At 47.1% G+C, this 27967-nt stretch overlaps 1 protein-coding gene across 1 annotated transcript in view; it reads left to right on the forward strand.

Moving 5' to 3' along the window:
* The window catches only part of SORL1 (sortilin related receptor 1), a 159341-nt gene extending 132792 nt beyond the window's left edge, over window positions 1-26549 (forward strand). The window contains exons 34-48 of the mRNA XM_060104032.1: window positions 493-619; window positions 779-948; window positions 4531-4643; window positions 4884-4988; window positions 5672-5744; window positions 8490-8572; window positions 9917-10013; window positions 12305-12489; window positions 15509-15628; window positions 16568-16732; window positions 17828-18002; window positions 19032-19138; window positions 21970-22162; window positions 24854-25066; window positions 26482-26549. Coding sequence (XP_059960015.1) covers window positions 493-619; window positions 779-948; window positions 4531-4643; window positions 4884-4988; window positions 5672-5744; window positions 8490-8572; window positions 9917-10013; window positions 12305-12489; window positions 15509-15628; window positions 16568-16732; window positions 17828-18002; window positions 19032-19138; window positions 21970-22162; window positions 24854-25066; window positions 26482-26549 — 1994 coding nt within the window. The remainder of the gene's footprint in view (window positions 1-492; window positions 620-778; window positions 949-4530; window positions 4644-4883; window positions 4989-5671; window positions 5745-8489; window positions 8573-9916; window positions 10014-12304; window positions 12490-15508; window positions 15629-16567; window positions 16733-17827; window positions 18003-19031; window positions 19139-21969; window positions 22163-24853; window positions 25067-26481) is intronic.
* The last annotated feature ends 1418 nt before the right edge of the window (window positions 26550-27967 follow it).

Below are 27967 nucleotides of genomic sequence, written 5' to 3' on the forward strand. Positions count from 1 at the left end.
CTCCCACGGTGGAAGGTGTGAGGGAGCTCTCTCGGGCCCCTTTTACAAGGACACTAATCTCATTTTCAAGGACTCCATCCTTATGACCTAATCATCTCCCAAGGGCCCCACCCCCTAATACCATCACATGGGGGATGTGGTTTTCAGCATATGGATTCTGGGGGACACAAACATTTCAGTCTGTAGCTGTAACGGATCCTGCCATGACATTGTCTTTGGATTTGTAGCATTCTCTGTTGAGAATCAGGCTTAAATCAGTGCAGACAAGGAGGTGAAATGCAAGGAGAAAGACCATGCTTGGAAATTTAGGAGACCTTGGGAAAGGTTATATAGGAAGGTCTGAACTCTTTTTTTTCTGGAGTGTGTTAAGATAATGGTGGTGGCCTGACCACATCACAGTAGGTCTGCCTGAAACCAAGGAACCTCTTGGGTCCTTTGAAATCCAAGATTTATAAGATATCAATTTCTCTTTTTTCCCCTTGCTCTCTCTAGAGGAATTAAATGTATACAAAATACAGAATCTTCAGTGGACAGCTGACTTCTCTGGGGATGTAACTTTGACCTGGATGCGGCCCAAGAAAATGCCCTCTGCTTCTTGTGTGTATAACGTCTACTACAGGTGGGTCCCATCTTTGCCGTGGGAGAAAATGATGTTTCTGTTCCCACTGGATGTTCCATAAACTCAGTGTGTGCACAGAGCAGCTCTTTTTGACGGATTCAGACATCTCAGCCACCCCATGCTGCTTTGATGTGATGCTATCTTTGTTCTCTTGGCCAGGGTGGTTGGAGAGAGCATATGGAAGACTCTGGAAACCCACAGCAATAAAACGAACACAATATTGAAAGTCTTGAAGCCAGACACCACGTATCAGGTCAAAGTCCAGGTCCAGTGTCTGAGCAAGGTGCACAGCACCAATGACTTTGTGACCCTGAGAACTCCAGAAGGATGTAAGTGCTACAGCTTATTTTTAAGAGTTTCCCAGGATGCTCAGGAGCGTGGGAATAAAAGTACTTGTGCTTCCTATGTGGCTAAGTTTTATGGTCCTGGCTGAGTTGTTCTTATTATGTCACTTTTTTTTTTTCAATACAATTCTTTTGATTGAAGTATAGTTGATTTACATTGTTTTAGGTGTACAGCAAAGTGATTTAGTTATACACATATATATATGTATTCTTTTTCAGATTCTTTTCCATGATAGGTTATTACAAGATACTGAATGTGGTTCCCTGTGCTGTGCAGTAGGGCCTTGTTGTTTATTTATTTTATATACTGTAGTCTGTATCTGTTAATCCCAAATTCCTAATTTATCCCTCTCCCCCTTTCCTCTTTGGCAATCATACGTTTGTTTTCAATGTCTTAAAACGATTGTTTTTAATTGAAGTATAATTGACCTACACCACCATGTTAGTTGCAGGTGTATGACATAGTGATTTGATATTTCTGTAATTACAAAATGATCACCATACATAATGTTTTTCTGCCCACCATTGCTCTCTTTCTACCTCTACCTTCCGTCTCTAGGTATTTCCCAGTATTTGGTACTTTGGAGATCATCACTGTTAACGTATGAGACTTGTCAGAAGTATTGTGGGTTCATTTTAAGGAAATTTACCAAAACCCTTGGGTCATAGAGAGTCCCCTAGTTCTTTCCCCTTCACAGTAGTTGACAGTGGGTGACTCTGCTTATTCCCGTGATCTTTGCTCCCCCGGTTTTGTGAACTTTTCATTTGCAGTTGCCATCAGAACCATGTTTACATTTGGAGATGTTAATATGAACTATGTTTATCTTAATATGCGTGTAGATGGTTACACGTAAAATATTTATAGATATGTGTATGTGCACAGGTTGGTACACACGCATATTTTTCTGCTTTGTCAACTGAGAAGGCCCAGAAAAACTTTAATAGCCTTGAGCATACCTGTCATTCAGATTTAGGTTTCTAATGCCTTCTTCAATAAAAGGACACAGGGCTCCTTGAAGAAATGGCCAAATCCAGGCCTGGGGCAGGAGATCTACAAGATAAACCTGGAGCATCTGGTAGTGCCAGAGTGTAAGGAAGTGCTTACTAAGTGAAGTAAGTCAGAAAGAGAAAGACGAATATCACCTGATAACACTTATGTATGGAATCTAGAAAAGTGATACAAACAAACTTATTTACAAAACAGAAATAGACTCACAGGGCCTCCCTGGTGGCGCAAGTGGTTGAGAGTCCGCCTGCCGATGCAGGGGATACGGGTTCGTGCCCCGGTCTGGGAGGATCCCATATGCCGCGGAGCGGCTGGGCCCGTGAGCCATGGCCGCTGAGCCTGCGCGTCCGGAGCCTGCGCGTCCGGAGCCTGTGCTCCGCAACGGGGGAGGCCACAACAGTGAGAGGCCCGCATACCGAAAAAAAAAAAAAAAAAAAAAAAGAAATAGACTCACAGACATAGAAAACAAACATATAATTACCAAAGGGAAACTGGGGGGAGGGATAAATTAGGAGGTTGGGATTACCAGATACACACTACTAGATATAAAATAGGTAAACAACAAGGACCTACTGTATGGCACAGGGAACTATGCTCAATATACAGTGGAAAAGAATCTGAAAAAGAATATATATATATATAAATAAACTGAATCACTTTGTGGTGCACCTGAAACTAAAACAACATTGTAAATTAACTACAATTCAAAAAAAGAAAAAAATGAAGGAAGTGCTAAACAAAACAAACAAAAAAGAATCTATGAGTTATGACTTTGTTAGAATAACATTTGTTCAGTAGAGCAGAGAGAGTGTCAGAGAGTCAGCAGAAGCCCACCAGGGAAAGTGAAATAGAGAAGTTTATTACTCCCAGATTCTGAAGGCGGTATACGCGTACCTCAAGGGGCCACGCAGGAGGTCAAGGCAGGGTGCAGGCAGAGAGCAGCGGGACCTGAGGCACACGCCTTTTTTAGGATTTGTGGGTGGAGTGCTGTGGAGTTCCTGGGCTAGGGCTGGTTTGGCGAATTCACACCAAAAAAGGGGGGTTTTGTTAAACTTCTTGGGAGTCTTACCTAAGGAGCACAAGGGGGAAGGTCCTGGGAGGTGGGAAAACTTTATCACAAGGGCCCTCGGGGAAGTCACGTTAGGGATTTGCATTTGCTTGTGACTCTTTGGGCTGTGATCCAGGGCTTGCTTGGGGGCTAATGTCAACTTAAGGCCCTCTTAGCCTATTTGTCTAAATAAAATGGATGCTGAGGCAGCAATACCATGGGCTAGCTTAGCTGAACTCTAAGTGGAGCCATTTTTGAAATATCCCATTCGTTGATCTTCTCTCCACAGACGGTAGCTGAGTCCCTACTACTGCTCAGGAATTAGGTTAGACACTGGAGAATCAGATGAATAAGACACAGTTCCTGCCCTCCAAGGGCTTGCAGGCCATGGCTTGTTGATGAACATTCATTGTATTCACTTGCCGAGGCTGCCATAACGAAGTACCCCAGATTGGGTGGCTTAAACCACAGGCATTTATTTTCTTCCAGTTCTGGAGGCTGGGAGTCCAAGGTCTAGGGTTGGTTTCATTCTGAGGCCTCCTTGGCTTGCAGACGGCTGTCTTCACGTGGTTTGCCCTCTGTGTGTGTGTCTGTGTCCTAATTTCCTCTTCTTATAGGGACACCAGTCATATTGGGTAAGGGTCAATGACCTCATTTTAACTTAATGACTTTTTTTAAGACCTTATTTCTAAATACACATTCTGAGGTACTGGGGGTTAAGACTTCAACACCTGAATTTGGGGTTGGAGGTGATACAGTTCAACCCTTAATATTCATCTTCAGTGGATTATCAGCATGAATAACTGCTGTGCAGTCAGAATGAAGTTTGACTGGGAAGCACTGTAACTGGTTTCTATGTGGTTTCTAGTTGGGCCCTGAAGGCAGTCGCAAAAGGGGAGATCCCGAAAGGTCTTAGAAATGCCAGCACTGAAGTTTTTAAGGAGCCTACTTTGAAGGGGGTCCCTTCATTTGAATTTAGAAGTTCTGTGCTATTAGAAAGTAAGTCTTGGGACTTCCCTGGCGGTCCAGTGGTTAAGACCCCGGGCTGCTACGGCAGGGATCATGGGTTTGCTCTCTGGTCAGGGAACTAAGATCCTGCACGCTGCGTGGCGTGGCCAAAAAACAAGAAAGTTTTATTTCTTTGTAGCCACACCAGTGGTTCTCTGGTTGTACGAGAGTTCAGGACAGCAGACGCCGTCCTTGACAATTAAGATCTCAGCATCAAAGCCCAGGGCCAGTGGTGACTTAGCCCGCCCAAGTGATTCTGTCCTGCAGCCCCTGGTGAGCCCCCGGCCTGCATCAGACTCGCTGAGCCGTGGTCTGATATGTGCAGTCATTAGATGTGTGATGAATACAAGCAGGCCTTGCATTCTGGAAGAGAAGAAAGGTGTTCTAGGGGATAGGTCCCACTGGCAGCTTTGGATTCTTTCTCGTCCAAGTTTTGAGCTCAGGGAAATTCCTCCAGTTGATGAGTATGCAGATGGATTTTAACCCTGAGTTGCCTCTTTTCCAGTGCCAGACGCCCCTCAGAACCTCCAGCTGTCGCTCCACAGGGAGGTGGAAGGAGTGATCGTGGGCCGCTGGGCCCCTCCCGCCCACAGCCACGGCCTCATTCGGGAGTACATCGTAAGTCCCTCTGGCAGCGGGCTGTGCGCGGGTAAGTGCGGGAGATTGCCGGGGCTGGTAGGGCAGAAGCATGTTCTGTGTGACAAGGACGTGGTTTGCTGTCACCTTGTAAATAATCATCCATCCTCTGGAACGTCTTGCATCTCACCTTCTCCTCTCTCTGCCTGCCTCCTTGCAAGATGTCGGGATGCCCAGACCTTTGGTTACCTGTCCATAGTATTTTTTTTCTCCTCACTTCAGGTGGAGTACAGCAGGAGTGGTTCCAAGATGTGGGCCTCCCAGAGAGCTCTTAGCAACTCGACAGAAATAAGGAACCTACTGGTCAACGCTCAGTACACCGTCAGAGTGAGTGTTCGCACGCGTTTTAGCCGTCCAGGTGGTCTTGGAACATGGGGAGATGGCTGGCCTTTCATGAGAACTCCGTGCCTACCTTTGTGAGATGCTTACTCGTGGTGTGCTCAGTACCCAACCTGTTGCTCTGGAAGCTTGTCATTTCTTTCAGTCTCATAAACCAAGGCCACAGAGAACTTGAAATCAGACTTTGCTTAGATAACCAACAACTGATGGTAATGCAGCTTTACCTGCTTTTAACCCAGATATTCTGCTAGTGCTCCAGCTCCAATTACTTTTGCACCCACCTCTTTTCTGCTTATTTTTAGCTGCAGGGAGATACAGAGCTATGATAAGTAGCATTTATAAAATGATATTGTGGGGTTCTTATGAAATATATTATCAACATCTTCAGTAGAAAAGAGATTTTGTGCAAAACATGTTTTGAGACCATTAAGTGTATACACAGACTCCTTCATAATTTCAGTGCTATCACAGTTCCCTTTACCCAGGTTCCCTCCCGTTGTCTCTTTCCCTGTCTTATTTCAGTTGCTGGGGCCTCTGACTGTCCTGAATCCCTCTGTGTATAATTTCTTCCACCCTTATAGCCAAAGCCTCACCACTTTAGCTCATTCGGGATTCTTACTGTGTGGTATGTTGCCTTTATTTCATACTAATTCACACTCTTGATTTGAAAGGTGGCTGCAGTGACCAGTCGGGGAATAGGAAACTGGAGCGATTCGAAATCCATTACCACCATAAAAGGAAAAGGTAAATGATTCCAGCATCTGCAGATTTAGAGAAGATAGAATAACCCTTTGGAAATAACGTTCAGTGTGACTGGAAAATGAAGAAGCAGAGATCCGAAAACTTCACACAGCCTCCCTCTCCCCGACACACGCACTTTTGTGGGCGTCTCCATAGTGCTTTACACACGAAGTCTTTTGGGGCGACTGTTGAAGGTATTCCTCCTTCTAGAACTGAGCATTTGTTATAATAAAAACATACAAAGGGATTTCCAGAGGCCTTCCTGCCCTTGTTCTCAGGCACAGTATCCAAAATAGAAGGTAGTCCTTCCTTCCCAGCCAAGGTAAAGATGATCTTGTCCATGGTTATTTGTGGTGTTTTTAAGAGGGTGCCATGCTGACCCTTGTTACTGCCCCAGGGGCACTGACCGACGATGCTTAGGTGGTAGTTTCTAGTGCTCGAGCTGATCGGAGTCATAGCTTACGACTCGCCGTGGACCTGCTCTGCATACACCAGCTCGTCTCGTTGAACCCTCAGAACAACTATAAGAACAGATAAGGGACTGGAAAGGTTATGTCTCTTGCACGCAGTCAGTCAGGTGACAGAGCTGGGATTGGAACCTCATCTCCTGAGCCCAGAGCCTGTGCCCTGAACCATTGTACCACCTGCTTGCCGGGCGGGGCTCCTTGCCTTGCACACGTGCCTCGAGGGTGGTGTCGGGTAGGAGCTGATGAAATAGTGGATGAGTGAGTGAATTGAAGCAAGTGAAACGAAGGCTCTGGCACTCTATGGGAGACGGACCAGCCTCGTCTTCCTGATTGTAGCTTTGGCGCTTGGGGCTTTCGTCTTTGGATTGATGGGTGTTAAAGCCAGAAGTGTCGCCTGGAACGTGCTTGGGGGATTATACTTTAATCTGAGCCTGTGAGAAATAGGCTCTGGGTCATGGAGAGTCACTGTCTGGTCACCTGTAAAATATGGTGTCGTTGAGATCAGGACAGGGGCAGCTAAACTTAGTGAAGCCAGCCAGTCTGTGGAGCAGGGAATGTGTGGGTATTGGAAAAAGTGTACCGAGTTCACACACCCCGAGACTTTTGATTGTGGTATTATTTTCCTCTACAAAGTCAGTCAGAACAGACTGACCATACATACTGAAAAGGAGGGACATTGGAAGGTCATCAGAAAAACAGGTAGTACCTTGATTTCCTCGTCATAAGTCACACCTGCATTTGGAAATCTCAGTGGGGGGTTGCTTCTCTTAAACTTCCTTAATATGATTTTGAGGATGAACCCCAACTCCTCATATGTGTGTTGGTTAGGGCATGTGTTAGGCAACTGTGTGCCAAGTCAGAAAGTGTGAGTTGTGATCTATCTGTGACCTCGTGTCCTAATAAGGTAAGAAGATGGTACAAAACAGTGGTGGCGTCACCCGGAATCACCACCTTCCTTAGTGAATGCAGTGGATTAATTATAACAGCAGTGAGAAAAGCCACCATTTTTTGAGCACTGCTTGCGTAGTAAGCACCATGCGGGTTGTTTTACATGAACTGATCTCTCTTAATCCTTATCAACCCTGTGAGTATTCTTAGGCTCATTTTGTAGCTGAGGGAACTGGGATCTGGAGAGGATTGTGATCTGTCCCCAGCCACCACGATTATAATCCAGGTCAGCTTTACAGCAGCACCCGAACTATTTTGCCCTGAGCTGGCTGCCTGAAACTCCTAATGTCCTTTCTTCTTCTGGTTACTGTGTTTTCCTCAAGCCCACTTTCACTGATCCTCTGGAGAGACTCCTCCAGATTTTGATACCTCTCTTTGCCACAAAGTCTTAGGCACTCCTTTGAGTCTCTCTTGCCTTGCCAGTATAAGAGGCATATGTGCTGAGAGTCTAATACACAAGCGGCCATTTAAATCTTATCTTGTGATGATGCTGATTGCATCCTGCCCTCTTAGATTATGCCTGGCAGCACACTGTCAGGTTTCTGGTGGGTAGACCTTCACAGTGACCAGCATGATGCTCACCACTTGAGCCGAGAGGGGTCTTTTCTCTCTGCTGCCCTCTCCTTGTCCCCTCAGCTCGCAGCTTGAGCTCTGATCTTTTTGAGAATGCCAGGGGCTCATCAGTTCTTTAATCTGTCGTGGGAACGGGAGAGAAAGGGAACTGTAGTTGGGTGCCAGGCACTTGACATGCGTTATTTTAGTGAGTTTTCCCACTTCTGAGAAGTACAGGGGGCATCTTCAGGCTTAACGAGGACAGGTGACTTGCCCCAGGTCAGACGGTGCTGTGTCTCGACAGGAATTTGAACTCCAGTTTGTGAGACTCCAGAGCCCAGATTCTTTCCATTTTGCCACACGCGCATTTACAAGTGAGGACTTAAGATTTAGCTTGCCGTCAACCTTCAGAAAGGACTTGAGCCCTCTGGGAGTTTGTTGGTGCCAATACAGGTGGCTCTCAGTGTGATCCCTGTACCTTTCAGAACCAGGCTGAAGCTGGGTTAATGAGGGACATTTACATAATGGAACTTTTCTGTTCGACCTAATTGCCAGGATAGCTGACTGAGCCAAGATAGTTATGTGTTCACCAGGTAACTGTGGACCTAACCTCAGCTTCAGGACAACAGTGGTAAAAGGGAAGAGGAGAAGCAGCCAAAGAAATGCCCTTTCTTCCCCAACTGAAAGATTGCTTTGTCTCTTGAGTTGAAAACTGTCAAGTCCTGCCTGCTTCCCTTTTCATCACCTGGTTTCTCTTTCTGAATCCCTTTTTTGTTCTCAGTGATCCCAGCCCCAGACATCCACATTGACAGCTATGGTGAAAATTCTCTAAGCTTTACCCTGTCCGTGGACACTGACATCAAGGTAACGTGGAAATTTCAAACCAGCGGTTGGGTGGGGCTTCACTTTGCATGGGAACCAATACGACAGAGGACGGGAAGATTAAGAAAAATGAACGACTTGATCCAGCAAAGCTAAACTACCACCCCTAGGTTGGTTCCTCCCCCCACGAAGAACAACGTGAGTCTTCACATGTAATTATTCTGCCTCAGCCTGGTGCCTTTTTTTTTTTTTACCGTATAATTAAATGGTTCACAGCTACAGTGCAAATAAAGAGTTGGTGTTAACAGAATATGTATGCCCTGTAATTTTCAGCTTTATTGGATTTCCTGGTGCTGAGCACTAATGCAGAGGTTCCCAAGAGTGAGTCTTAGGAGACAGTCAAATACCACGGAAGCATATCCACTTAGAACCACCTAATGTTCTCCCCTTCTAGCACCTTCCTCCCCTCTGCTTGGTCCATCTGCTTGACCAACTTCACCGTAATTATCTGTGTTCCTTTGGTTTCTCAGGTTGCCACACACCTTTCATGGGGTTCTTTCTCGTCTGTCTCTCCTCACATCCCTCCCTGTCTGTGAAGCTGTGGTTGGAGCAACAGCCTGTGCCATTGACTGAACTACAGTTTGGTGTCATGCCCTTGGCTTCAGAGACAGCTGATGCCAGAAATGACCTTGTGTAGACCTTGTCTCTATAGTCTTTGCTCTTGAAAACATTTTAATTTGGTGCCTTGGCCAATATTTTTAAAGACCTTTACATCAAATCCTTTTGTGAGCTCAGAATTTGGAAAAGGTAGTCTTTCCTGACCCATGGATATGTTTGCTCCTATTAGACAAAAGAGATTGAAGCAAGCCCCCTTTGTATTGACCTCTTGGCCTTGACTGCAAGGACCACCTGAGCTAAGATGGATCCTTAGTTACCATAATCTACCTTTTCAATGTTTATCCTTTCTGCCTTTTTTTTTTTTTTTTCGGCTGTGCCACGCAGCTTATAGGATCTTAGTTCCCTGACCAGGGATTGAACCCGGGCCCTCGGCAGTGAGAGCTCAGAGTCCTAACCAGTGGACCGCCAGGGAATTCCCTTCTTTCTGCCTTTTTAAATTGGTTCTTGTCCTTTTATTATTTATTAAATTTTTTGTCATTGAATCTATATGTTGTATTATAAATGGTCTCACATTTGTTTTTAGGAGTAGGAGGGAGTATAAGTATTCAATGATAGCACAAATGGAACTGGTTTAAGAATCCAAAGAACTAGCCCGTCCATTGTAAGAAGGGAGATACCCGAGGACCAACAGAGAAGATCTTCCTTTAGTGTCTGGTGAGCTCTGTGAGTGTGTTCTGTTCATGTAGCATGCCTCTTGCTCCTTGGCAGGTGAATGGCTACGTGGTGAACCTCTTCTGGGCGTTCGACACCCACAGACAGGAGAAGAGAACGATGAACTTCCTAGGAAGCATATTGTCACACAAAGGTAACGCCCGCGAGCTGGTCGGTGTGTGAGGAGGAAGGCTAGACTGATGCTTTCCTGGCAGTAGAGCTTGTGTGGGGCGCCGGGACAGGTGGGGGGTCTTCTCTGCACCTGTTCTGAGTGGGCAGGCATTGTCCATTGAAGATGCTGTCAGTGACTCCTGAGTCCAGGTGTGAGGGATCCATTGGGTGGTTCCCCAAATCCCCTTCTAGCCTGTTGTCTCTTCATGGAAGTTGGAGGCTTAAAAAGGAGGAAACGCTGGAAAGAAGCCAGGTTAACCTTCTACAGATGCTTTCTGCCTCCCAATAGAGAGAGTTCCTGGGTTCAGTTACCTGTCTCTCTTTTTACTTCCCTGGTTTGCTCCTTCTTTGCTGATACAAGGTAGCGCAGGGCCTGCTGCCTAATTGGCGTTCAGTAAACATTTGTTGAACGAATGGACCAACAGACTGAGCGAAGGAAGGAAGGAGACAAGGAAGGAAGAGGGTCCAGTTCCTCTTGTATCTGTATCTGTACAGATAGTGAGTCTCAATGAAAATCCTCCTATCTGAAGATGGACTAAAGGAAGGATTTTAATTTATTTCTAAGACAAAACCTTCGTTGGCCAAGGCTGCTTGTGAACGTTGAAGAGGCCATGGGAGCTTCTACTCTTCCCTTCTAGTCTGTTTGCAAAGTACTTTCAATCCTAGCAGGTGTTCTGTTATATACAAGTATATATTTTTTTTTTTTTTTTTTTTTTTTTTTTTTTTTTTGCGGTATGCGGGCCTCTCACTGTTGTGGCCTCCCCCGTCGCGGAGCACAGGCTCCGGACGCGCAGGCTCCGGACGCGCAGGCTCAGCGGCCATGGCTCACGGGCCCAGCCGCTCCGCGGCATATGGGATCCTCCCAGACCGGGGCACGAACCCGTATCCCCTGCATCGGCAGGCGGACTCTCAACCACTTGCGCCACCAGGGAGGCCCACAAGTATATTTTTTTTAGTGGGAGGGAACCAAAGGCTGCCTAAGGAGGCTGTGCAGGAGTCTAGCTGACATTGAGCACTTACTGTATACAGGCATTTACCCAGGCACTCTGTGCGTGGTGTTTTACATTACACCTCCAGAATCGTGCGGTGGGTGGGATCTACTCATTTAATGGACGAGAAAACAAGGTTCAGGGACCGAGTGATTCCCCCAGAAGGCGGCAGAGCCAAGATGGGAAGCCACGCCTCTGTAATTCCAGAGGCTCTGGTCTCATCGCCTCAGCGTTACACCAGTAGAAATTGGCAGCGTCGGGAGCAAAAGTCTTACCAGCCTTTGCCTGAATCACACAAAGGGCTTGCTCCGTGCCAGGCGTCATGCCGAGCACCTTACAGGCATTTTCTTTTTTGTTCCCTGCAACAGCCAGCTGGTGTAAATGCTGTCACCTTCCTCCATCTTTTACCAACGAGGAAGTGAACTCAGAGAGTTTGAGTACTTCATTCTTGCTTGTCCAAGTACAGAGGGTAGAGTTGGGCCTTGAACCCACATCCTTCTGACTCCAGAGGCTGTCCTCTCAGCACATCCTCCTCTTTGTTCACTGCTCTTAGTTTTTAAACAACATTTCCCCTAATTAGAAAAGGGGGCACATGTTTATTACAGAAAATTAGGAAAACAAAAAAGGTACAATCAAATTTTTAATTTCCTATCCTTTCACTTCCCAGGGAAACCACTTTTACATTTTGGGTAGTTCCTAAGTGAATACTTCTCCTCCTCATTGATTTCTTTATATCTTCTTAAATAAAATTTGAATAATACTATATGTAATTTTATATCCTGCCTTTTTCACTGAATGTAACTAACAGAATTTTCTAGTTTCATTGTATATTCTTGGAAACAACCTTGAGTGGCCGCGTAATAGCTCATGGAATGCACGTGAAGCTCATGGATGCACATTATTTAACTGTTGCCTTGTCGCTGGGCAGTCAGATGATTATACGTTTTTCTACTGTAACAAACACTGTGACAGACATCCTGGTTGCACACATTTTTGGATCCCTCTCATTTAACTGCACTGAAGGTTCGGAAGGATTTCAAGACTCTCACAAGGCCAAATGGCTCTCCAGGAGGGTCGTACCAATTTATATCCCCAGATGGGCAGCTTTAAAAGGCATTTTCCCATGCCCACGCAGTCATTAATAAATCACGCCGAGTGAATTTGTAAAATTCTACAGCATGTGGGGCTCACTTAAATGGAGAGATTACATTAAAAAAATAGGGTGTGCATATAAAGATATGTATTCCTGACTGCTGCCCCCAGCCCTTTGTCCCTATTTCCCCAGTTGGCAACCTGACAGCTCATACAACCTATGAGATTTCTGCCTGGGCCAAGACCGACTTGGGGGACAGTCCTCTGGCATTTGAGCATGTCACGACCAGAGGAGTCCGCCCACCCGCCCCGAGCCTCAAAGCCAAGGCCGTCAATCAGACGGCGGTGGAATGCACCTGGACCGGCCCCAGGAATGTGGTAAGTCAGCCAGGATGACCCTTGCAGAGCGGGGATGGACTGTCCCCTGGCACTAGGCCACCAGACACCCCCAGGGCTTCCCCCTCTGTTGCTGTTGTTTTTCTTCTCATCCCAAACACAAGCTACCCTTGTAGTCAGTTCTGGATTACCTTCTAGAGGCGCCTGACATCCTGCCTCAGCATCCCTTTCTGCATCCTGGCCTGGCATCCAAGACAAAGAGCCCCCTGCTGTTTGCTGAATAGACCTAGTGTGAGGAGGGGGCACATTCCTGAGCTGGGAGTCTCACCTAGGGATGGGTGAGAAGTCGCCTGCAGGGACAATGAGTATCGCACCTGAGGACCATGCCTCAGGCTCCTCTAGCCCCTCCTCACCTACGGGATCCCCCGCCCCCAGGTTGCTTTCTCTGTCCCCCCCAAACACGCCCCGCCCCAGTTCATTCCAGGATGCCGGCTCTACTTGTATATAGGCCTTTTGTTTTCATGTATGCATTTTGCCTCACTGGAATTAGATCTGTGCTTCGTTTTGAGCCTGGTTTTGATTTCCCACCTTCCACAGTGTGCACCCTCCCTTGCTCTTCGGTGCACCTTCGCAAGCCTCTTTTCATGCCCCTCCTGCCTCTGCACCAGGGCGTCTGCTCTCTCTTCCCTGGAATCCTTCCTGCTCCTGCTGCTATGTAGTCAAATCCTAGCTCTTCTGCTGGATCTCTTTCCCTTACCAACTCCTAAATCTTTAGAGTTGATGCCACACAGCATAATGTTTCATTAGATGCTACGTATCCGATTTGATATCTTCTTTCTACTCTCATCTCCCTAACTAGTTTGTAAGTTCTTGAAGGGAAGGATTGTTTTCTGGGTTTTCCAAGTGGAAAAGCATATGGAACTAAATCTGTAATCGAGCCTCAGTGAATCCTCAGTGGCTGGTGAGGAGGAATTGGTGCACGTCTTGTCTTCTGAGGGCATCCTCAGTGTGCGTTGGGGGCAGGACTGGTTCATGGGGAAAGAACCAAGGTTTGCAAGTAATTGTCGGTGAGATCAGCCGTGAAGAAGGAGGGAGAGGTAGGAGTTAACTGAGCACCCGCTGTGTGCCAGGCACGATGCCCACCCTCCATCCATGGTCTCGCACTTAATCCTCTCACCAGCTCTGTGGGGTAAATGTTCCTGCTCTACCAGTGAGGAGACTATGGCTCAGAGGGGGTGAAGTAACTGGCCAAAGTCGAGGGTTAGTAAGCAACAGGCCGAGTTAGAGCTCAGGTCCAGCTAATTTAACAGCCTGGGCGCTTCTGTTGCTCCAGAACCTGACTCTGGGGCAGAGACAGAGGTGAGAATGCCCAGAGCCACCCCCTGGTCTCCATTTTACCTGGAAGTAGACCCTTACCACAGAGGGCCTTTGTCTCTGTTTAAGTACCCAACTCAGAGCCTGCCCACCTGTCACCCCCAGCTGTCTGCACGGAGTGGGGCGTCGTGTACAGAACATTGGCCCGTGACTTGTTTTTAGTGTCTCACCACACGTGAACTTGGAGAAGGAGCCTAGCCCGGCCTCCTCCTGGCTGAGAGACCCCTTACACTCATGGTAGCCTTCCGAGGGTCAGGGGCCGGTGGAGTCCTCTGGACGAAGCTCTTAGCTTCCGCCCGTCTTCATCTCACTGCGGACGCTGGGGTCTCGCTCAGGGCTGCCGTTGGCACCGCAAGAGCTGCCCCCATCACTGTCTGCATGGGGCCTTCTTGCACCCTGGCTCCCGTGGCTCCAGGGACCCCTTTCCTGGCTCCTGGTTGAAGCCCCCACCCCATGGTGGCCACGGGCCTGTCCTCTCTGGAGTCAGGCCTGCCTGCGCCCTGGGTCCCCCTCTGCCATCCCATCTGAGCTCTCTCCTTCCCCTATTTCTGTTCCATTCCCATTTGCTCACCTGAGACACACAAGTCCTTCTGCATGTCCCTGATGGGCTCCCTTCATCCCCACAGCTTCTCCAAACATGTACGGTTTTCAAGTCCGCTTTCTTGCCTGCTCATATGCTCTTGGAGAAAATGCCCTTTGTTTCTATCTTACAAAGGAAGCTTCCTCATGCTTCCCCCATTAGAAACATGCTCTCGGCTTCCACTTTCCCCTCTACGAGGCCATCCGACTCCCACCTCCTGCTTTAAACTCCACGTGTACCAATTAGGGTTAAGAATGGGTGCATAGAACAGGAATGGAGAGTAACTGTGGCTTTCAACAGTTTATTTCCCTCCTAATTACAAGTCGGTCAGAGTTTGGAGTTCAGCCATCTGGGAGCTTCTATAGCCGCAGCACAGTTTGATCTGGGCCCCAGGCCCTGCCACCTCCAGCCCGTGGCATCACCTTGCAGTCCAGGGGGCCTCCTGGACCACATCACCCTGCATGTTCCAGGCAGCGGGAGGGCGGAAGAAGGTTACCGCTCCCTGCATTTCAATGTGTCCTCACCGAGGTCCTGCCTGGAACATCTGCTGACATCTTGTTGACCGGCCCTGTCACGTGGCCTCTGCTGCTTGGAGGGAGGTGTGGGTGTAGGCCTGTTTCCAGGTAGCAGTTCTCACTAAGAACCAGGATTCTCCTGAGGGCGGAGGGGAGGATGGGAATGTCCTAGGCAGCCAGCAGTGCCCGCCCTCCCTCCCCATGCCCCCTCCACGAGCTTGCACACTTGCTATCCCCTTCGCACCTTGGTCCACCCCTCTTTTCCCCAGTTTATTATGCAGTCTTCTAGTATAGCATCTAACCTTCCACATTTGCATCTTGTTATTGATAATTCTGTTTTTCCTCTCTGCCTGGCTCTCCTCAAAAAAGCAAGCTCTGAGGAGAGTCCGCACTGTATTTATCTTTGCAGGTGGGAAGCCACTGCCTGGCCCAGGGTGCCTTCTCTGTAAAGGCTGATGAAATAGATGTTGAATGAAGAATTCTTTGTGAGCTCATTTGAAGCGGTTCCCCGGGGTCTTAAATTAGGGCTTTCACGAGAGTGAGGTCACTGGCCACTGAACTGGTGTCCTTTTCTGTTCTCTCCTTTTACCAGGTTTACGGCATCTTCTATGCCACATCCTTTCTTGACCTCTATCGCAACCCCAAGAGCTTGACTACGTCACAGCACAACAAAACAGTCCTTGTCAGTGGGGATGAGCAGTATTTGTTTCTGGTAAGTCTCCTGTGCCAGGAGTACAGAAGAATGTTTTATTTTTTGAGGATGTCTTAATTGCTGGCCTCCTAGCTCAGACCCAGGACCTGGGGAGCTGGAGGTGTGGATTCCAGGATCCGCGTGCGATGCATGTGCGCCTGCGCGCGTGCACGTGTGTATATGTATTTGTGCGAGAGAGAGGGAGTGTGAGAGAGAGGGACACAGGAGGATGGTTCTTTTTCACAAGCATCAGGTTTTTACTTGAAACGCAGCATGAACGGCCACTTAACCAACTACAGCTCCCTTGTGCAGGATTGAGAACTTGGCGAATGGGTCACGGGAATAAATAAAAGCTTTTGTCAGATTCCACTCTAGGAATTTAGCTTACATGCTTTTACATGTGTGCCAAGATATTTAGAGAAACATGTTTGGTGTACTGTTGCTTGTGAAAACAAAAGATCTGGAACAAATGTCTATCAAGAGGAGACTGGTTAAAAGGGTTATTGCTTATCTTTGTGATGGAGTATAGTGCAACCATCCAACACAGATACAACAAACTCCAAATGTACTGATTTGGAAAAATCTCTATGCTGTGTTATTAAGTAAAAGAAGCGAAGAGCATAATAATATGTGTCATGTTTTTGCATTTGTGTAAAAAAAACTAAGAACCGTAGGCTACACATATACATGCATGCATAAGTACACACATATATAAGTACGTGTCTATACACACATGCCCGTATATCTGGGCTTATATTTGTGTAGGACACTTCTGGAAGGAAGCACATAAAGTCATTACTAGCACTACCACCGGGAAAATGGATTAGAGATCTGGGGTAGGTGGGCAATTATTCTACGTCTTTTTGTATGCATTGAATTTTAATTGTATCCGTATGTCACTATTTTGTTGAAACAGTGGTTTGGTGACAACTGCATGAGTTCGAGTGGTGTTTGTTTCAGGTCCGGGTGGTGGCGCCCTACCAGGGGCCGTCCTCTGACTACGTCGTGGTGAGGATGATCCCGGATAGCAGGCTTCCTCCCCGTCACCTGCACGTGGTTCATACAGGCAAAACCTCCGCCGTCATCAAGTGGGAATCCCCATACGATTCTCCTGACCAGGACCTGGTAAGGGGACGCATGGTCTGGTTCCGGGGGCGGGTGGGTCCTGTAATGGAACAAGAAACCTAGGCCTGGTGCTTGGAGCTCAGCAGGAGGTCTCCCCCTATTTCTGCCTGGTCAAAGACGGGGTCCTTACAGGTGCGTCTTCTTCATTGTCACATCTCCAGTATTCCTGGCTACCATGCTGGTTTGTCCCTCCTTCTCTGCTTTCTCTGCCTTCACTGACAAATCTAAATCTAGCCCACTGCCTGTTTTTCTAAATAAGTTTTATTCGAACCAAGTTATACCCATTCGTTTACACATTATCTACAGCTGCTTTTATGCTACAAGCAAGAGAGTTGAGTCATTGTGGTAGAGACCATCTGTTCTTCAAGGCCTAAGATATTTGCTCTCTGAACCTTTACAAAAAAGTTCGCTGGCCTGTGCCCTAAGAGAAGAGGCATTGATTCTGGAAAAAAAATCTCCCATTTTCCCTTGCCCGGGCTGCTCTGACCTCCATGCCCTCTGCCCTTGCTGCCGTCGCAGGGGTGGGTGGTTTTAAATGCTTGGTCACAAAGACTCCTCTGGACTCTCAGCTTCTTCCTGATGGTTGAGTTCCCTGTGCTCACTGCCTGTCCTTTTACTTCCTCCCTGTCCCCGTAGATGTGAGAAGCAACCTGGGAGAAAGTAAACGGGGTTTGTTGTCTCTCAGAGCTGGGGTTGCACACTGTCATTCCTTGTTCCCCTCTGACGGCATCCCGACACTATGGCAGTGGTGGAGACAGAGAGTTTGAGCACTGAACTGGGGTTTTCCTTGCACGTTCCAACCTACCTGCTGCTGCACCACAAATGCAGTTTTCCCTAGAGTTGTTTTTTTGGGGGGAGGCGGGTAGGTGGATCAAACTGACAATTCTCTGCACAAATCTGGGAGTGAATACTTGTTATAAGTTGGACATGACTACCCCAGAGGCTTTCCAAAGAACAGACATTGGGGCTCAAAATATCGTTGCCCGGGGTCACAGCCACTGACATCCTTATGTTACATGGGCCACCATTGAACTACAAAGGGTAAAACAACTCCAGCTTCCTGATTACCATTAAGATGTCTTTTTCTTGTCCTAGCTATATGCAATTGCAGTTAAAGATCTAATAAGGAAGAGTGACAGGAGCTACAAGGTAAAATCCCGCAACAGTACCATGGAATACACCCTTAACAAGTTGGAGCCTGGAGGGAAATACCATGTCATTGTCCAGCTGGGGAACATGAGCAAAGACTCCAGTATCAAAATTACCACAGGTAAGCCGACGAGCGATTGGAGGCCTCCTCACACAGCAAGGCACTCCCAGTGCTGCTAGAACGCCTCTAGGCATGGGATTTCTTTTTTTCCTTTTTTATTTTTTAGTCTTTTGAAGACATGGGATTTCTATCAGTAATTGCACAGGAAGTGCAAAGACAACCCGCAGTGTCCATGCTGGGGCAGAGCCGTGCAGGGGTCCAGGATCTGGGCTGCAGGGTGGTGGCCAGGGCACCGTGGGCTGGGCAGTGGCTGTCGTTTTCCATATTCTCCATCTCCTTCAGTCTCCCCTCCCCTAGCTGGTTTTGACATTTCCAAGAGAGTTAGGAAATAAAACTGAATATTTGCTACTTAAAGCCAAGCATTGCATCTGGGCACCTGGACTGAAGTCGTCGTGGTTCCTTGTGGCAACATCATATGCAGAAATGGACGGAGACCAGTAACTGGGCAGCAGATTAAAGGGGGATTTGCTGCCAGCTCCAGGCTGGCTCAGCAGTCAGGCTCAAGTTCAGAGAGCAAGTAATAAGCTCAGTTATTCAGACAGCAGCAGACAATATCAGGAGTGTCAGTAACCGAGGCTGGCAGTGTGAACCGTGGGCCTGGGCCATACTCTGTGGTCATTCCAGGGCTCTGTCTTCAGACCGAGCTCCCTAGCCCCTCACCGAGCTCTAAGGCCTCTGGCATTTGGAGCACGAAGGTAGACCGGAACCAGAGCAGAAGTCCAGGTAAACTTTGAACATGGTTCCATCCCACCCCATCCCTTCCTCCCCCTACCCCATTTGTTTTTGGCCATCCTTGAGTCTAGATAATGTCCAAATTTCTTGGCTAAAGGTATTATAGCAACAAAAGAGATGCCAGTTAAAGAGCGTCTACAATGTGCTAGGCTGTAGACTAAGCGGTATATGTGTATTATTCCTTCGTTAACCTATCCCTTCAAGATGAGCATTATTTAATCAACCTTTGACAGACAAGAAAACGGAGACTCAGATGTTGAGCCACTAACTGCGTCCTGCTTCATCTTTAATTTTCAGTTTCATTATCTGCACCTGATGCCTTAAAAATCATAACAGAAAATGACCATGTTCTTCTGTTTTGGAAAAGCCTAGCTTTGAAGGAAAAGCATTTTAATGAAAGCAGGGTAAGTTCCTCCCTCCTTCTCAGTGACTTTGGAAATCTAATTGAAATGCCATTTTAGAGATGAGCTCGTTAACAGCATGCTGGCGTAGATAGAGTAAAAAGAAAGGATAGGGCAGGGGACTGAACTTGAGAATTAAAGGACCATTTTCTGTGGGATTGCTAATTAGTGAAATGTTTATACTGCCCATTAAAGATGTGAATCTCTGCACTAAGCACTTTTCAATCCTGAACTTGTCATCCCCTGAAAGATAGGGAAATGGGCTGGAGTCCTCACTGTGCTTCCTGAGGCTGGACTGGGGCTCAGCATCGGAACCCAGGGCCCCATCTTTCCCAAACAGTCTGAGGGCGGGGCTATGGCTTCAGTACTGGGGAACCGAGCTGCACTGTCAACCTGGAATCTTACCAGTTTCTTTCCAGCGAGCAGGAAGTGCTTGAAGATAGTCTTTTGACATATGGAAAACACCTTGTTTCATTTTGTTATTAGCAGACCAGTTACTGAACTCACAGCAGGAGACAGGAGGAGGAGGAGAGTGGCACCTGGGAATAGATTTGCCATCCAAGGGTGGACAGATTCTCCAGTGGAGCTGGGTTGGCCCCATTGTCAGCAAAGCATGGGCTAAATAGATACACAGTAAATCAACCATGGCTCCCTCGGGGTAGAGCATTGGCAAAGAGCCCCACAGTTCTAAATCGTCCCAGAAGCAAAGCTAAATTAAAATTGGAAAATTCTCACAACTCTCACAACTGTGACATATAAATGGTTAATATATTTAAGTGTAAAGAGAGCTTTCAAATCAATTCAAAACAGAAACACATTGACCCTTGAAAAACGCAGATTTGAATTGTGCAGGTCCACTTATATGTGGAACCTGCAGTACCACACCCTCTGTGGTTGATTGAATGCAAGGATGCAGAACCGAGGATACACAGGGTCCACTCTAAGTTATTCTCGGATTTTTGACTGCTCAGAGGGTCAGGGCCCCAACCCCTACATTGTTCAGGGGTCAACTGTGTTATAATTTTGAATAAGGAACAGGTAACGAGGTAGAAATTTTCAAGCAGCAGTGAGCAAAAGAAAATAAAGTTTCAGCCTCACTAGTAATCTAAACGGCACAGATACAGCACTTTCACATTAAATTGGCAAAAGTTTGGGGGGAGGGTAGTACCACTATGAGTCATAGTTGGGGAGAGGAGTGCTCTGGGAATACGAATGGGTTCAACCTTCTGTAAGGCACTTTGGCAATAGGTATCAGAAACGTTGAAAGTGTTACATCGTTTGATCCAGCAATTCTTCTAGGATTTTACTCTCAGGAAACAGTGTGCATAAAGAACTTGATTTATGACAGTAAGAAAGAAGACACACCCTAAACGCCCACTAGAAGAGGGTTGGTCCAGTAAATTATGGGTGGCTGATGTTGGTCTCATTTACATTTTTTTTTCTTTATCCCCTTATGTATTTTGCAAATGTCCTACACCACATATATATTAGACAGAAAATAATAAATGCTCGTTAGTAGTTTATAAAAAAAGAAGGCAGGAGTAGGACTCCAGGCAGGTGCTCTAGGGAGACCCAGTCGGGCAGCCGATTGTCATCAGCGTGGCAGGAGCCCAGCTCTCTATAAAGCCCAGCTCTTTATAAAGGTTGGGCTTGCAGTCAGTATTCCATTCCCAGTGGAGGGTTCCAGCATAAGCTTAACGTGTCCTTCTTCCTTCCTCCTCACTTAAGAGTTCAAAGAAGAAGCAGGTCAATAGAATGAGAACCAGAAGACCATGGTTATGCAGTGGGGTCCAATATGTGGGTAGAAATAAGACGGGAGGGGTTTTGCAGGGGGGAGGTGCCAGTAGCTTTGACACTGGAAGACTGGGAGGTCAACCGAGAAGTCTGGGGGTCAGTCCTGGTCCCAGCCAGCATGCTGGGTTAGGGCTGCTCCAAGAGAGATGTTTCCAGCACAGGAGTCCAGGACTCTCCCCGAGCCAGTCTAAGTAGGATGCTTATTTCACACTCCCCCAGTGAACAGAGCCTGAGCTGCTGGAGTGCTGCTTAGTTCAAGGCCAGGCTGGTCTGGGGCTGAGATCAGCTTGGAGGAGCTAGAAAGCACGGAGATAGGAAGTGAGCTGCAAGCCAGCAATGGAGTTTGTATAGGCTGTTCTAAGGAGAAAGGTCTTGTTTTTATTTTTGACCCCATGCCTGGAGTCCACTGCAACTTGGATTTATTATTGGTCCAATCTCATTTCAAGGACCTGTTGCTGTCTTGTCTGGATTCTCTGTATCATTTAATATTCCTTGAGATACGTGGATTGCTGACCAGAACTTTGAATTCTGTACTGAAGTATTTGTTAAAATGGCTTTTGTGGGCTTCCCTGGTGGCGCAGTGGTTGAGAGTCTGCCTGCCAATGCAGGGGACATGGGTTCGTGCCCCGGTCCAGGAGGATCTCACATGCCGTGAAGCGGCTGGGCCTGTGAGCCATGGCCGCTGAGCCTGCGCGTCCGGAGCCTGTGCTCCGCAACGGGAGAGGCCACAACAGTGAGAGGCCCGCGTACCGCAAAAAAAAAAAAAAAAAAAAAAAAAAAAGGCTTTTGTGAGGTCTGTGCTTTTCATTTCTAATATGTGGCTCAGAAGTGGGTAGTTATTTGAGATGTTGGGGATGAGAATGTTCCCATTTTCTGAATCCAATATCTCAGTGCTAATGTAAAAAGAACTGGTACGAAACACACTGCTTTAGCATCTATAGATGTCGGCAATAAGGAGCTTACAAAGTTGGAACCAGTAATAGCAGCTGTCAGATTCCTTATTTAACTTCCTGAGCAATCCCTCCTGTGTTTGTTTTCAGGGCTACGAGGTACACATGTTTGATAGTGCCATGAATATCACAGCTTACCTTGGGAATACTACTGACAATTTCTTTAAAATCTCCCACCTGAAGTTGGGTCATAATTATACTTTCACTGTCCAAGCACGATGCCTTTTTGGCAGCCAGATTTGTGGGGAGCCTGCTGTCCTGCTCTATGATGAGTTGGGATCTGGTAAGTTGCTGTTGTTGCCCATTTCCATCTTCAATTCCGGGGAAATACATCAAGGATGTAGCATGGCTTGATGAACATGTGTCTTTCTAAAATGCATTTAAAATATTCTTGCAGCTCAAAGGAAAATCATTTATGCATCAGTTTAATCAGATACTGATATATTTAACAAATAATTCCTGAGTCAGGCATGGTGTGAGGAGCTGGGTTTATAAGGTGACCATATTCTGAATGTAAAGCAGAAGAAAGGGAGCTTTTGTTTAAAACGGAGATTCTGCTTGGGAAGCACTAGCTTAACGAGTTTTGTTTTTATTCTTTGGAGGACTGTTCAGAGCTTCTAATATGCTAATATTCCCTAGGATTCTGCAAGTCAGTAGATTATCTCATCACAGACTCCCTGATTTCTCAGCCTTCCCCTTCATCTTCACCGTCAGCCTCAGATCAAAGCCTGAAGTTGACCTGGGATCTCTGTCTTCTGGACACTCACAGACAGCAGTGTCGGGCCATGCTGATGGCAGGGGAGAGGAACCTTCCATTTACACGGAAATTCTGCTCAGACTGTAATAGCTTAGCCAGGATTTCAACAAATGTTTTGCCACTGGCCTTTGTAGTTCCCTTTATTCCCAGCCAAGAACTAACCAGTGCTTAAACTAGGAATCTTACGTTAGACTTGTTATACGTTCCATCACGCTTCCCAGCGTGGCTTCTCGTGGAATCCTTATCCTTGGCCCCTCCCTAAAAGAAGGAAACCTTGCACACCACATCCCTTGGAGAACTGTCGCATGTTTGAGGTTCTGAGAAGTTTCTACAGGAAACAAACAACCAAACTCTTGTTGTCCTAGTGTTTTTTAAATAGAGTCTCCTTGGTCTTCCCTGGTGGCGCAGTGGTTGAGAGTCTGCCTGCCGATGCAGAGGACGCAGGTTCGTGCCCCGGTCTGGGGAGATCCCACATGCCACGGAGCAGCTAGGCCCGTGAGCCATGGCCGCTGGGCCTGCGCATCCGGAGCCTGTGCTCCGCAACGGGAGAGGCCACAGCAGTGAGAGGCCCGCGTACCGCAAAAAAAAAAAAAAAAAAAAAAAAAAATTAAATAAATAAATAGAGTCTCCTTTTTAAGTAAAACCTATTAGCAACCTGTGAAATAAGACTTTGGGGAAAACTGCTGTGAGGACATCTGCCAGCTACCTTTGTAGAACCAAGACCTTCAGGTGGGAGAATGTCTCAGGTAGACCTCTCGAGCCACGTCCTGCCCCTTGATGTTCACGTCCCCTCGGAGGCGGGGTGAGGATGGGAGCTCACTCATTCCTGCCGCCTCCACCGTGCTGGCTTCCTCTTAACTGCTCCAGCCCAGAGCTTTCCCCCAATTTACCACTTCACAGCTGGGATTAGGTTGGGACACGTGAACTGAGATTTGGGAGAGTTTTTTCCAGTAAGTCGATAGTGCAGGAAATTAACGACGCGGCTATTGAATTGTTAGATCAGGCTCACAGGAAATGGCTGCTCTCTGGCCCATCTTTACGAGGACCTGTTGGGATGAAGCCCTGGGCAGCTCCCGAGCTCTCTCCACAAGGCAGAGCCCTGGCCTGCATCACCTCGCCCTGCACCAGGGAACAACCTCAAGCCTGATGAAGCTCCTCATGGAGACGGAGGAAGTCCACTTTGCTTCCTTAGCTAAAACTGACTCCTGCCAGCCATGTCCCTGCCTCAGGTTCAGACTTTCCCCAGGATTTATGACAAAAATCTACCCCTTTGGGCTCCCCTGGTGGCACAGTGGTTGAGAGTCCGCCTGCTGATGTGGGGGACATGGGTTCGTGCCCCGGTCCAGGAAGATCCCACATGCTGCGGAGCGGCTGGGCCCGTGAGCCATGGCCGCTGAGCCTGCACGTCTGGAGCCTGTGCTCCGCAACGGGAGAGGCCACAAGAGTGAGAGGCCCGCGTACCGCAAAAAAAAAAAAAAAAAAATCTACCCTTCCAGGAAGGCTGGCTCTAACCCAACAAGGAGATGGCTTTGCCCCAGAGCCCTGTTGCTACAACTTTGTCAGTATGTCATGATAAAGCTAGTATCTGTTTAAAACAGTGGGAAGGGAGCATCACTGTTGGGTTATAGACACCCAAATGGCTTTGCAAAGAGCTTTTAAAAAATGTTAAATGTATATGGAAAGATTCTCTCTCTCTCTCTTATTTAAGTTAAAAAACCTCATAAAACTTCATGAGCTGTTAAGTCAGTATTGCAGTAAGGGAATCTCATTTGTATCACTTAATGGAGCTTCAGGTAATTGCAGTTCAGAGTGACTTTGGTGCCAAGTAGGGGGAAATAATTGCAATCTCATTAATTAGTGGTCTGATTTCACATCCTCTTATGTAAGGCAAGCAAGCGGTCTTAAGTAATAACGCTAATGAAATCAGTGTTGGTACCCCAACAAAGGTCTCCCTTCCGAGAGATTATCCAAATAACCAACGAGGCCGTGATTAGGAGCCTAATGTAATTACCGTATTTGCATGCACAAGGCCTGTCCTCCATCGCTCATGGCAAGGAGTCAGGCGTCACGTGCAGGAACGTGCCACACCGGGCAGGCGGTTCGGGGAGGTGTTGCAGGCTCTTGGCGTTTTGGGGTGGGTGGGGCAGTGAGGGGTTGCCCAGTCCGTTCTCCTGCCCTTACGTGGGAGGCTTACGGGTTGGCCTCTTGCCTTGGCAGGTGGGGATGCATCAGCGATCCAGGCCGCCAGATCTACCGACGTTGCTGCTGTGGTGGTGCCCATCTTGTTCCTGATACTGCTGAGCCTGGGCGTTGGGTTTGCCGTCCTGTACATGAAGCATCGGAGGCTGCAGAGCAGCTTCACCGCTTTTGCCAACAGCCACTACAGCTCCAGGCTGGGCTCGGCCGTCTTCTCCTCGGGGGATGACCTGGGTGAGTGCGTCAGGGCACAGGGTTCTTCCTCCCAGGGCAGACTCCACAAAGCCAGGGGCTTGCTGAGGAAACGCCTGCCTTGAGCTCATCTTTTGACGCTAGCAGAGTGCTTTACTAACCAGTGATCCCACTGTTTTGGGTTGAATCAGTTGGAGCCCTTTGCTTTGAAGTTGCTCCTAAATTAAAATATCAGTATTCTCTTAAATAGTGTGTCCGAGACAGGGAGTTCTGCGAAAGAACAGATAGGAGCTTGCCTTTTACAGGAAGGATGGGCAGACCCTGGGCTTTGGGTGTTCCCAAAGTGTTGGCAAATTCTTAAGAATTTCCAACCCATCTCACCCTTCACAGACCTGGAGGCCTGACGTCTCTGGAGATGTTAGTCTAGACAAAAAGCCACGCTTTCCCCATCGGCTTCTGTCCAAAGAAGCCCTTCCCATCTTGCTGTTTCTCTTTCTGATGGCTAGCACAACCTCACTGGCCATTCTTCTTCTACGTATCGGTGGCATATGGCATGGCGAAGAGAAGGAAATGTTCCTTTTATAAATGTCTGTGTGCTCAAATTCCTAAATGCTAATTGAGCAAGTAGGCCACTTAATAAATGTAATCAAATAGGCGTGTTTTGGGGCCTTCCCCAAGCTCGGGCTTGTCCAAACTCAGACTGCTGAATGTGAGCTTACATATTTATTTTTTTCTGTCAACTAGTTACAGTTTTGTTTTGTTTATGCAGACATTTACGTATTCCCTGCTCACTGATCATTCGTCATTAGGTCTTCTCCCTTTTCTTCTCAGTTTCCTTTCTTGTTTTATCCCAGGCGCTTGGACTACCTTGCGTGAATAGGGTGGGTTCTTTGGTGGGTTCTTTGCTTCTGTTACTGGGGGCAAGAGGAATCCACCCATCATGGTGCCGTGCAGTGATCACTGAAAGCAGATCAGCACTTAGTTGCTCAGGATGGTACCAGGGCCCATGAGGGGACAACCATGAGTCTGGTTAAATGCTTAAACCCCTCTAAGGATCCTTTTCTTGATGAGCAGTGTGGGTTCAAAGGAGAAAACAGACAGTGACGTTCGCTGTGCTAGCATAGGGTGTGGACAACTCAAATCGGGGCACCTAAGCCACCCGTTGGACTTTGGGATAGGGAATAAGATCCACTCTCGTCAAAGATTTACTTTTCTTATTTGGTTAATTTCAAGTACCATGAAAATAAGCTTGGCCACCCGTTGATGGGCAACAGGTGACCCAAGAGTGTCAGAGAGAAGCTGGGCTGGGTTTCAGCATCGATTCTTGTGCCTGGCTGGCTCTGCTGCTGACTTTTCCAGCTGGGGCTTGTGCTGTAGGGATGGAGGGTCAGTGGTGGGGTGTGGGGTTGGGTGGAAGTGCCCCAGAACTCACCAAGGACTGACTGTCTTGCCTTTAGGGGAGGACGATGAAGATGCTCCGATGATAACTGGATTTTCCGACGACGTCCCCATGGTGATAGCCTAAAAGAGCTTTCCTCACTAGAAACCAAATGGTGTAAATATTTTATTTGATAAAGATAGTTGATGGTTTATTTTAAAAGATGCACTTTGAGTTGCAATATGTTATTTTTATATGGGCCAAAAAAATAAAAAACAAAAAAAACAAAAAAAAAAAGGAGGAAAGAAAGGAATGAATAAACTTTGTCGTAATCAACTGTGAACTTCAAACCAGGTTGATTTTAGTAACCAAATTGCTTTGATTTGATATTAGTGTAGTCTTACAGGGCTGTGCTTACTGGGCATGCTTTTTAAGTCTGTGAGATCATTTTGGTTCAGTAAATTGGCCATTCTTTTTATTTTTCTAAGACACAGAAATGTATTTAATAAAAACTTCGAGAGTGATGGGTAGAATCCCTCCTCCTCGAAAGTATGCTCAAATTTAAAATTTTTTTTGCATTTAGTTTCTATGAAAGTGTTTGGGCATATGACGGGGGAAGGTTCTTTTGTGTTATTTTGTTAATTTATTGGAACTCTGTATAGGGCAAGGCTTTAGTGGTCATCTGACACCACACATGTTATGAGCCCCTCGCCTATAGGGTTGAGGCGTGGGGAACAGAAGCAGTTTTGTTGCCATTCCAGAAACAATCCATTTTTATTCACTCTGTGTCATACAACGGTGTTTGGCAGGAGAGCATATTGAGTCATTGCTCCATTTCAGTTAAACAGAGCTGCAGCTTGGGAAGCCCTGCAAGCAACAGCTTCCTCTCTCATATTAATGGATGGATTCTTAATGGACACGCCTCTGTACAAGATGTAGCTTTGAAAGCTACAAAATAATAACACTGCTTTATTATACACTGGTGTCATTGTCATTGCAAAACATTGCTCTGGTTGTGGGAGAGAGTTCTAGATTTGTGCCATGATAGCTACACTGGCAGATATAGTACCTAATTTTTCCTTTGGGGACTTTTTGTTTCGTTTTGTTTTTACTTACCGCCGAAGAATGTCGAATGTAAAGTTTTGTATTTGTGTTGAGGTGGCCGCTTACTGTCCTTAAAAATCCATACTGATATATGCAGTCATTTCGAATTGGGTCAGTGCCTTCTCTTTTCTTCTCTTCTTCCACCTGCCTCCCCTGTACCCCTGCCCAGTTTAAAGAAGAAAATGCTCTTCACTCTTACAGAGAGACAGGAGATGTGTGAATTTGAGACCATTCGATCCAGTTCATGGTAGTGGCAACGCTAGAGTTGATGTGCTCTGTAAAGTAAGCTGGGCTGTATCCTTCTGCCTTTCAATGCCTCCCCTGTATTCAAACCATGGCCACTTGGCAGGTGTGTGAAATCCACTGGGGACTGGTGCCCACTCTCGAGACCTAGTGTTGTTAGCAGCAGTGTCTAGCATCATTGTGACGCCAATCGTATGCACCTCACTGTAGAACTTCTT

This window comes from Mesoplodon densirostris, chromosome 7 (assembly GCF_025265405.1).
Source record: "Mesoplodon densirostris isolate mMesDen1 chromosome 7, mMesDen1 primary haplotype, whole genome shotgun sequence".
In the NCBI taxonomy this organism is placed as follows: domain Eukaryota; kingdom Metazoa; phylum Chordata; class Mammalia; order Artiodactyla; family Ziphiidae; genus Mesoplodon; species Mesoplodon densirostris.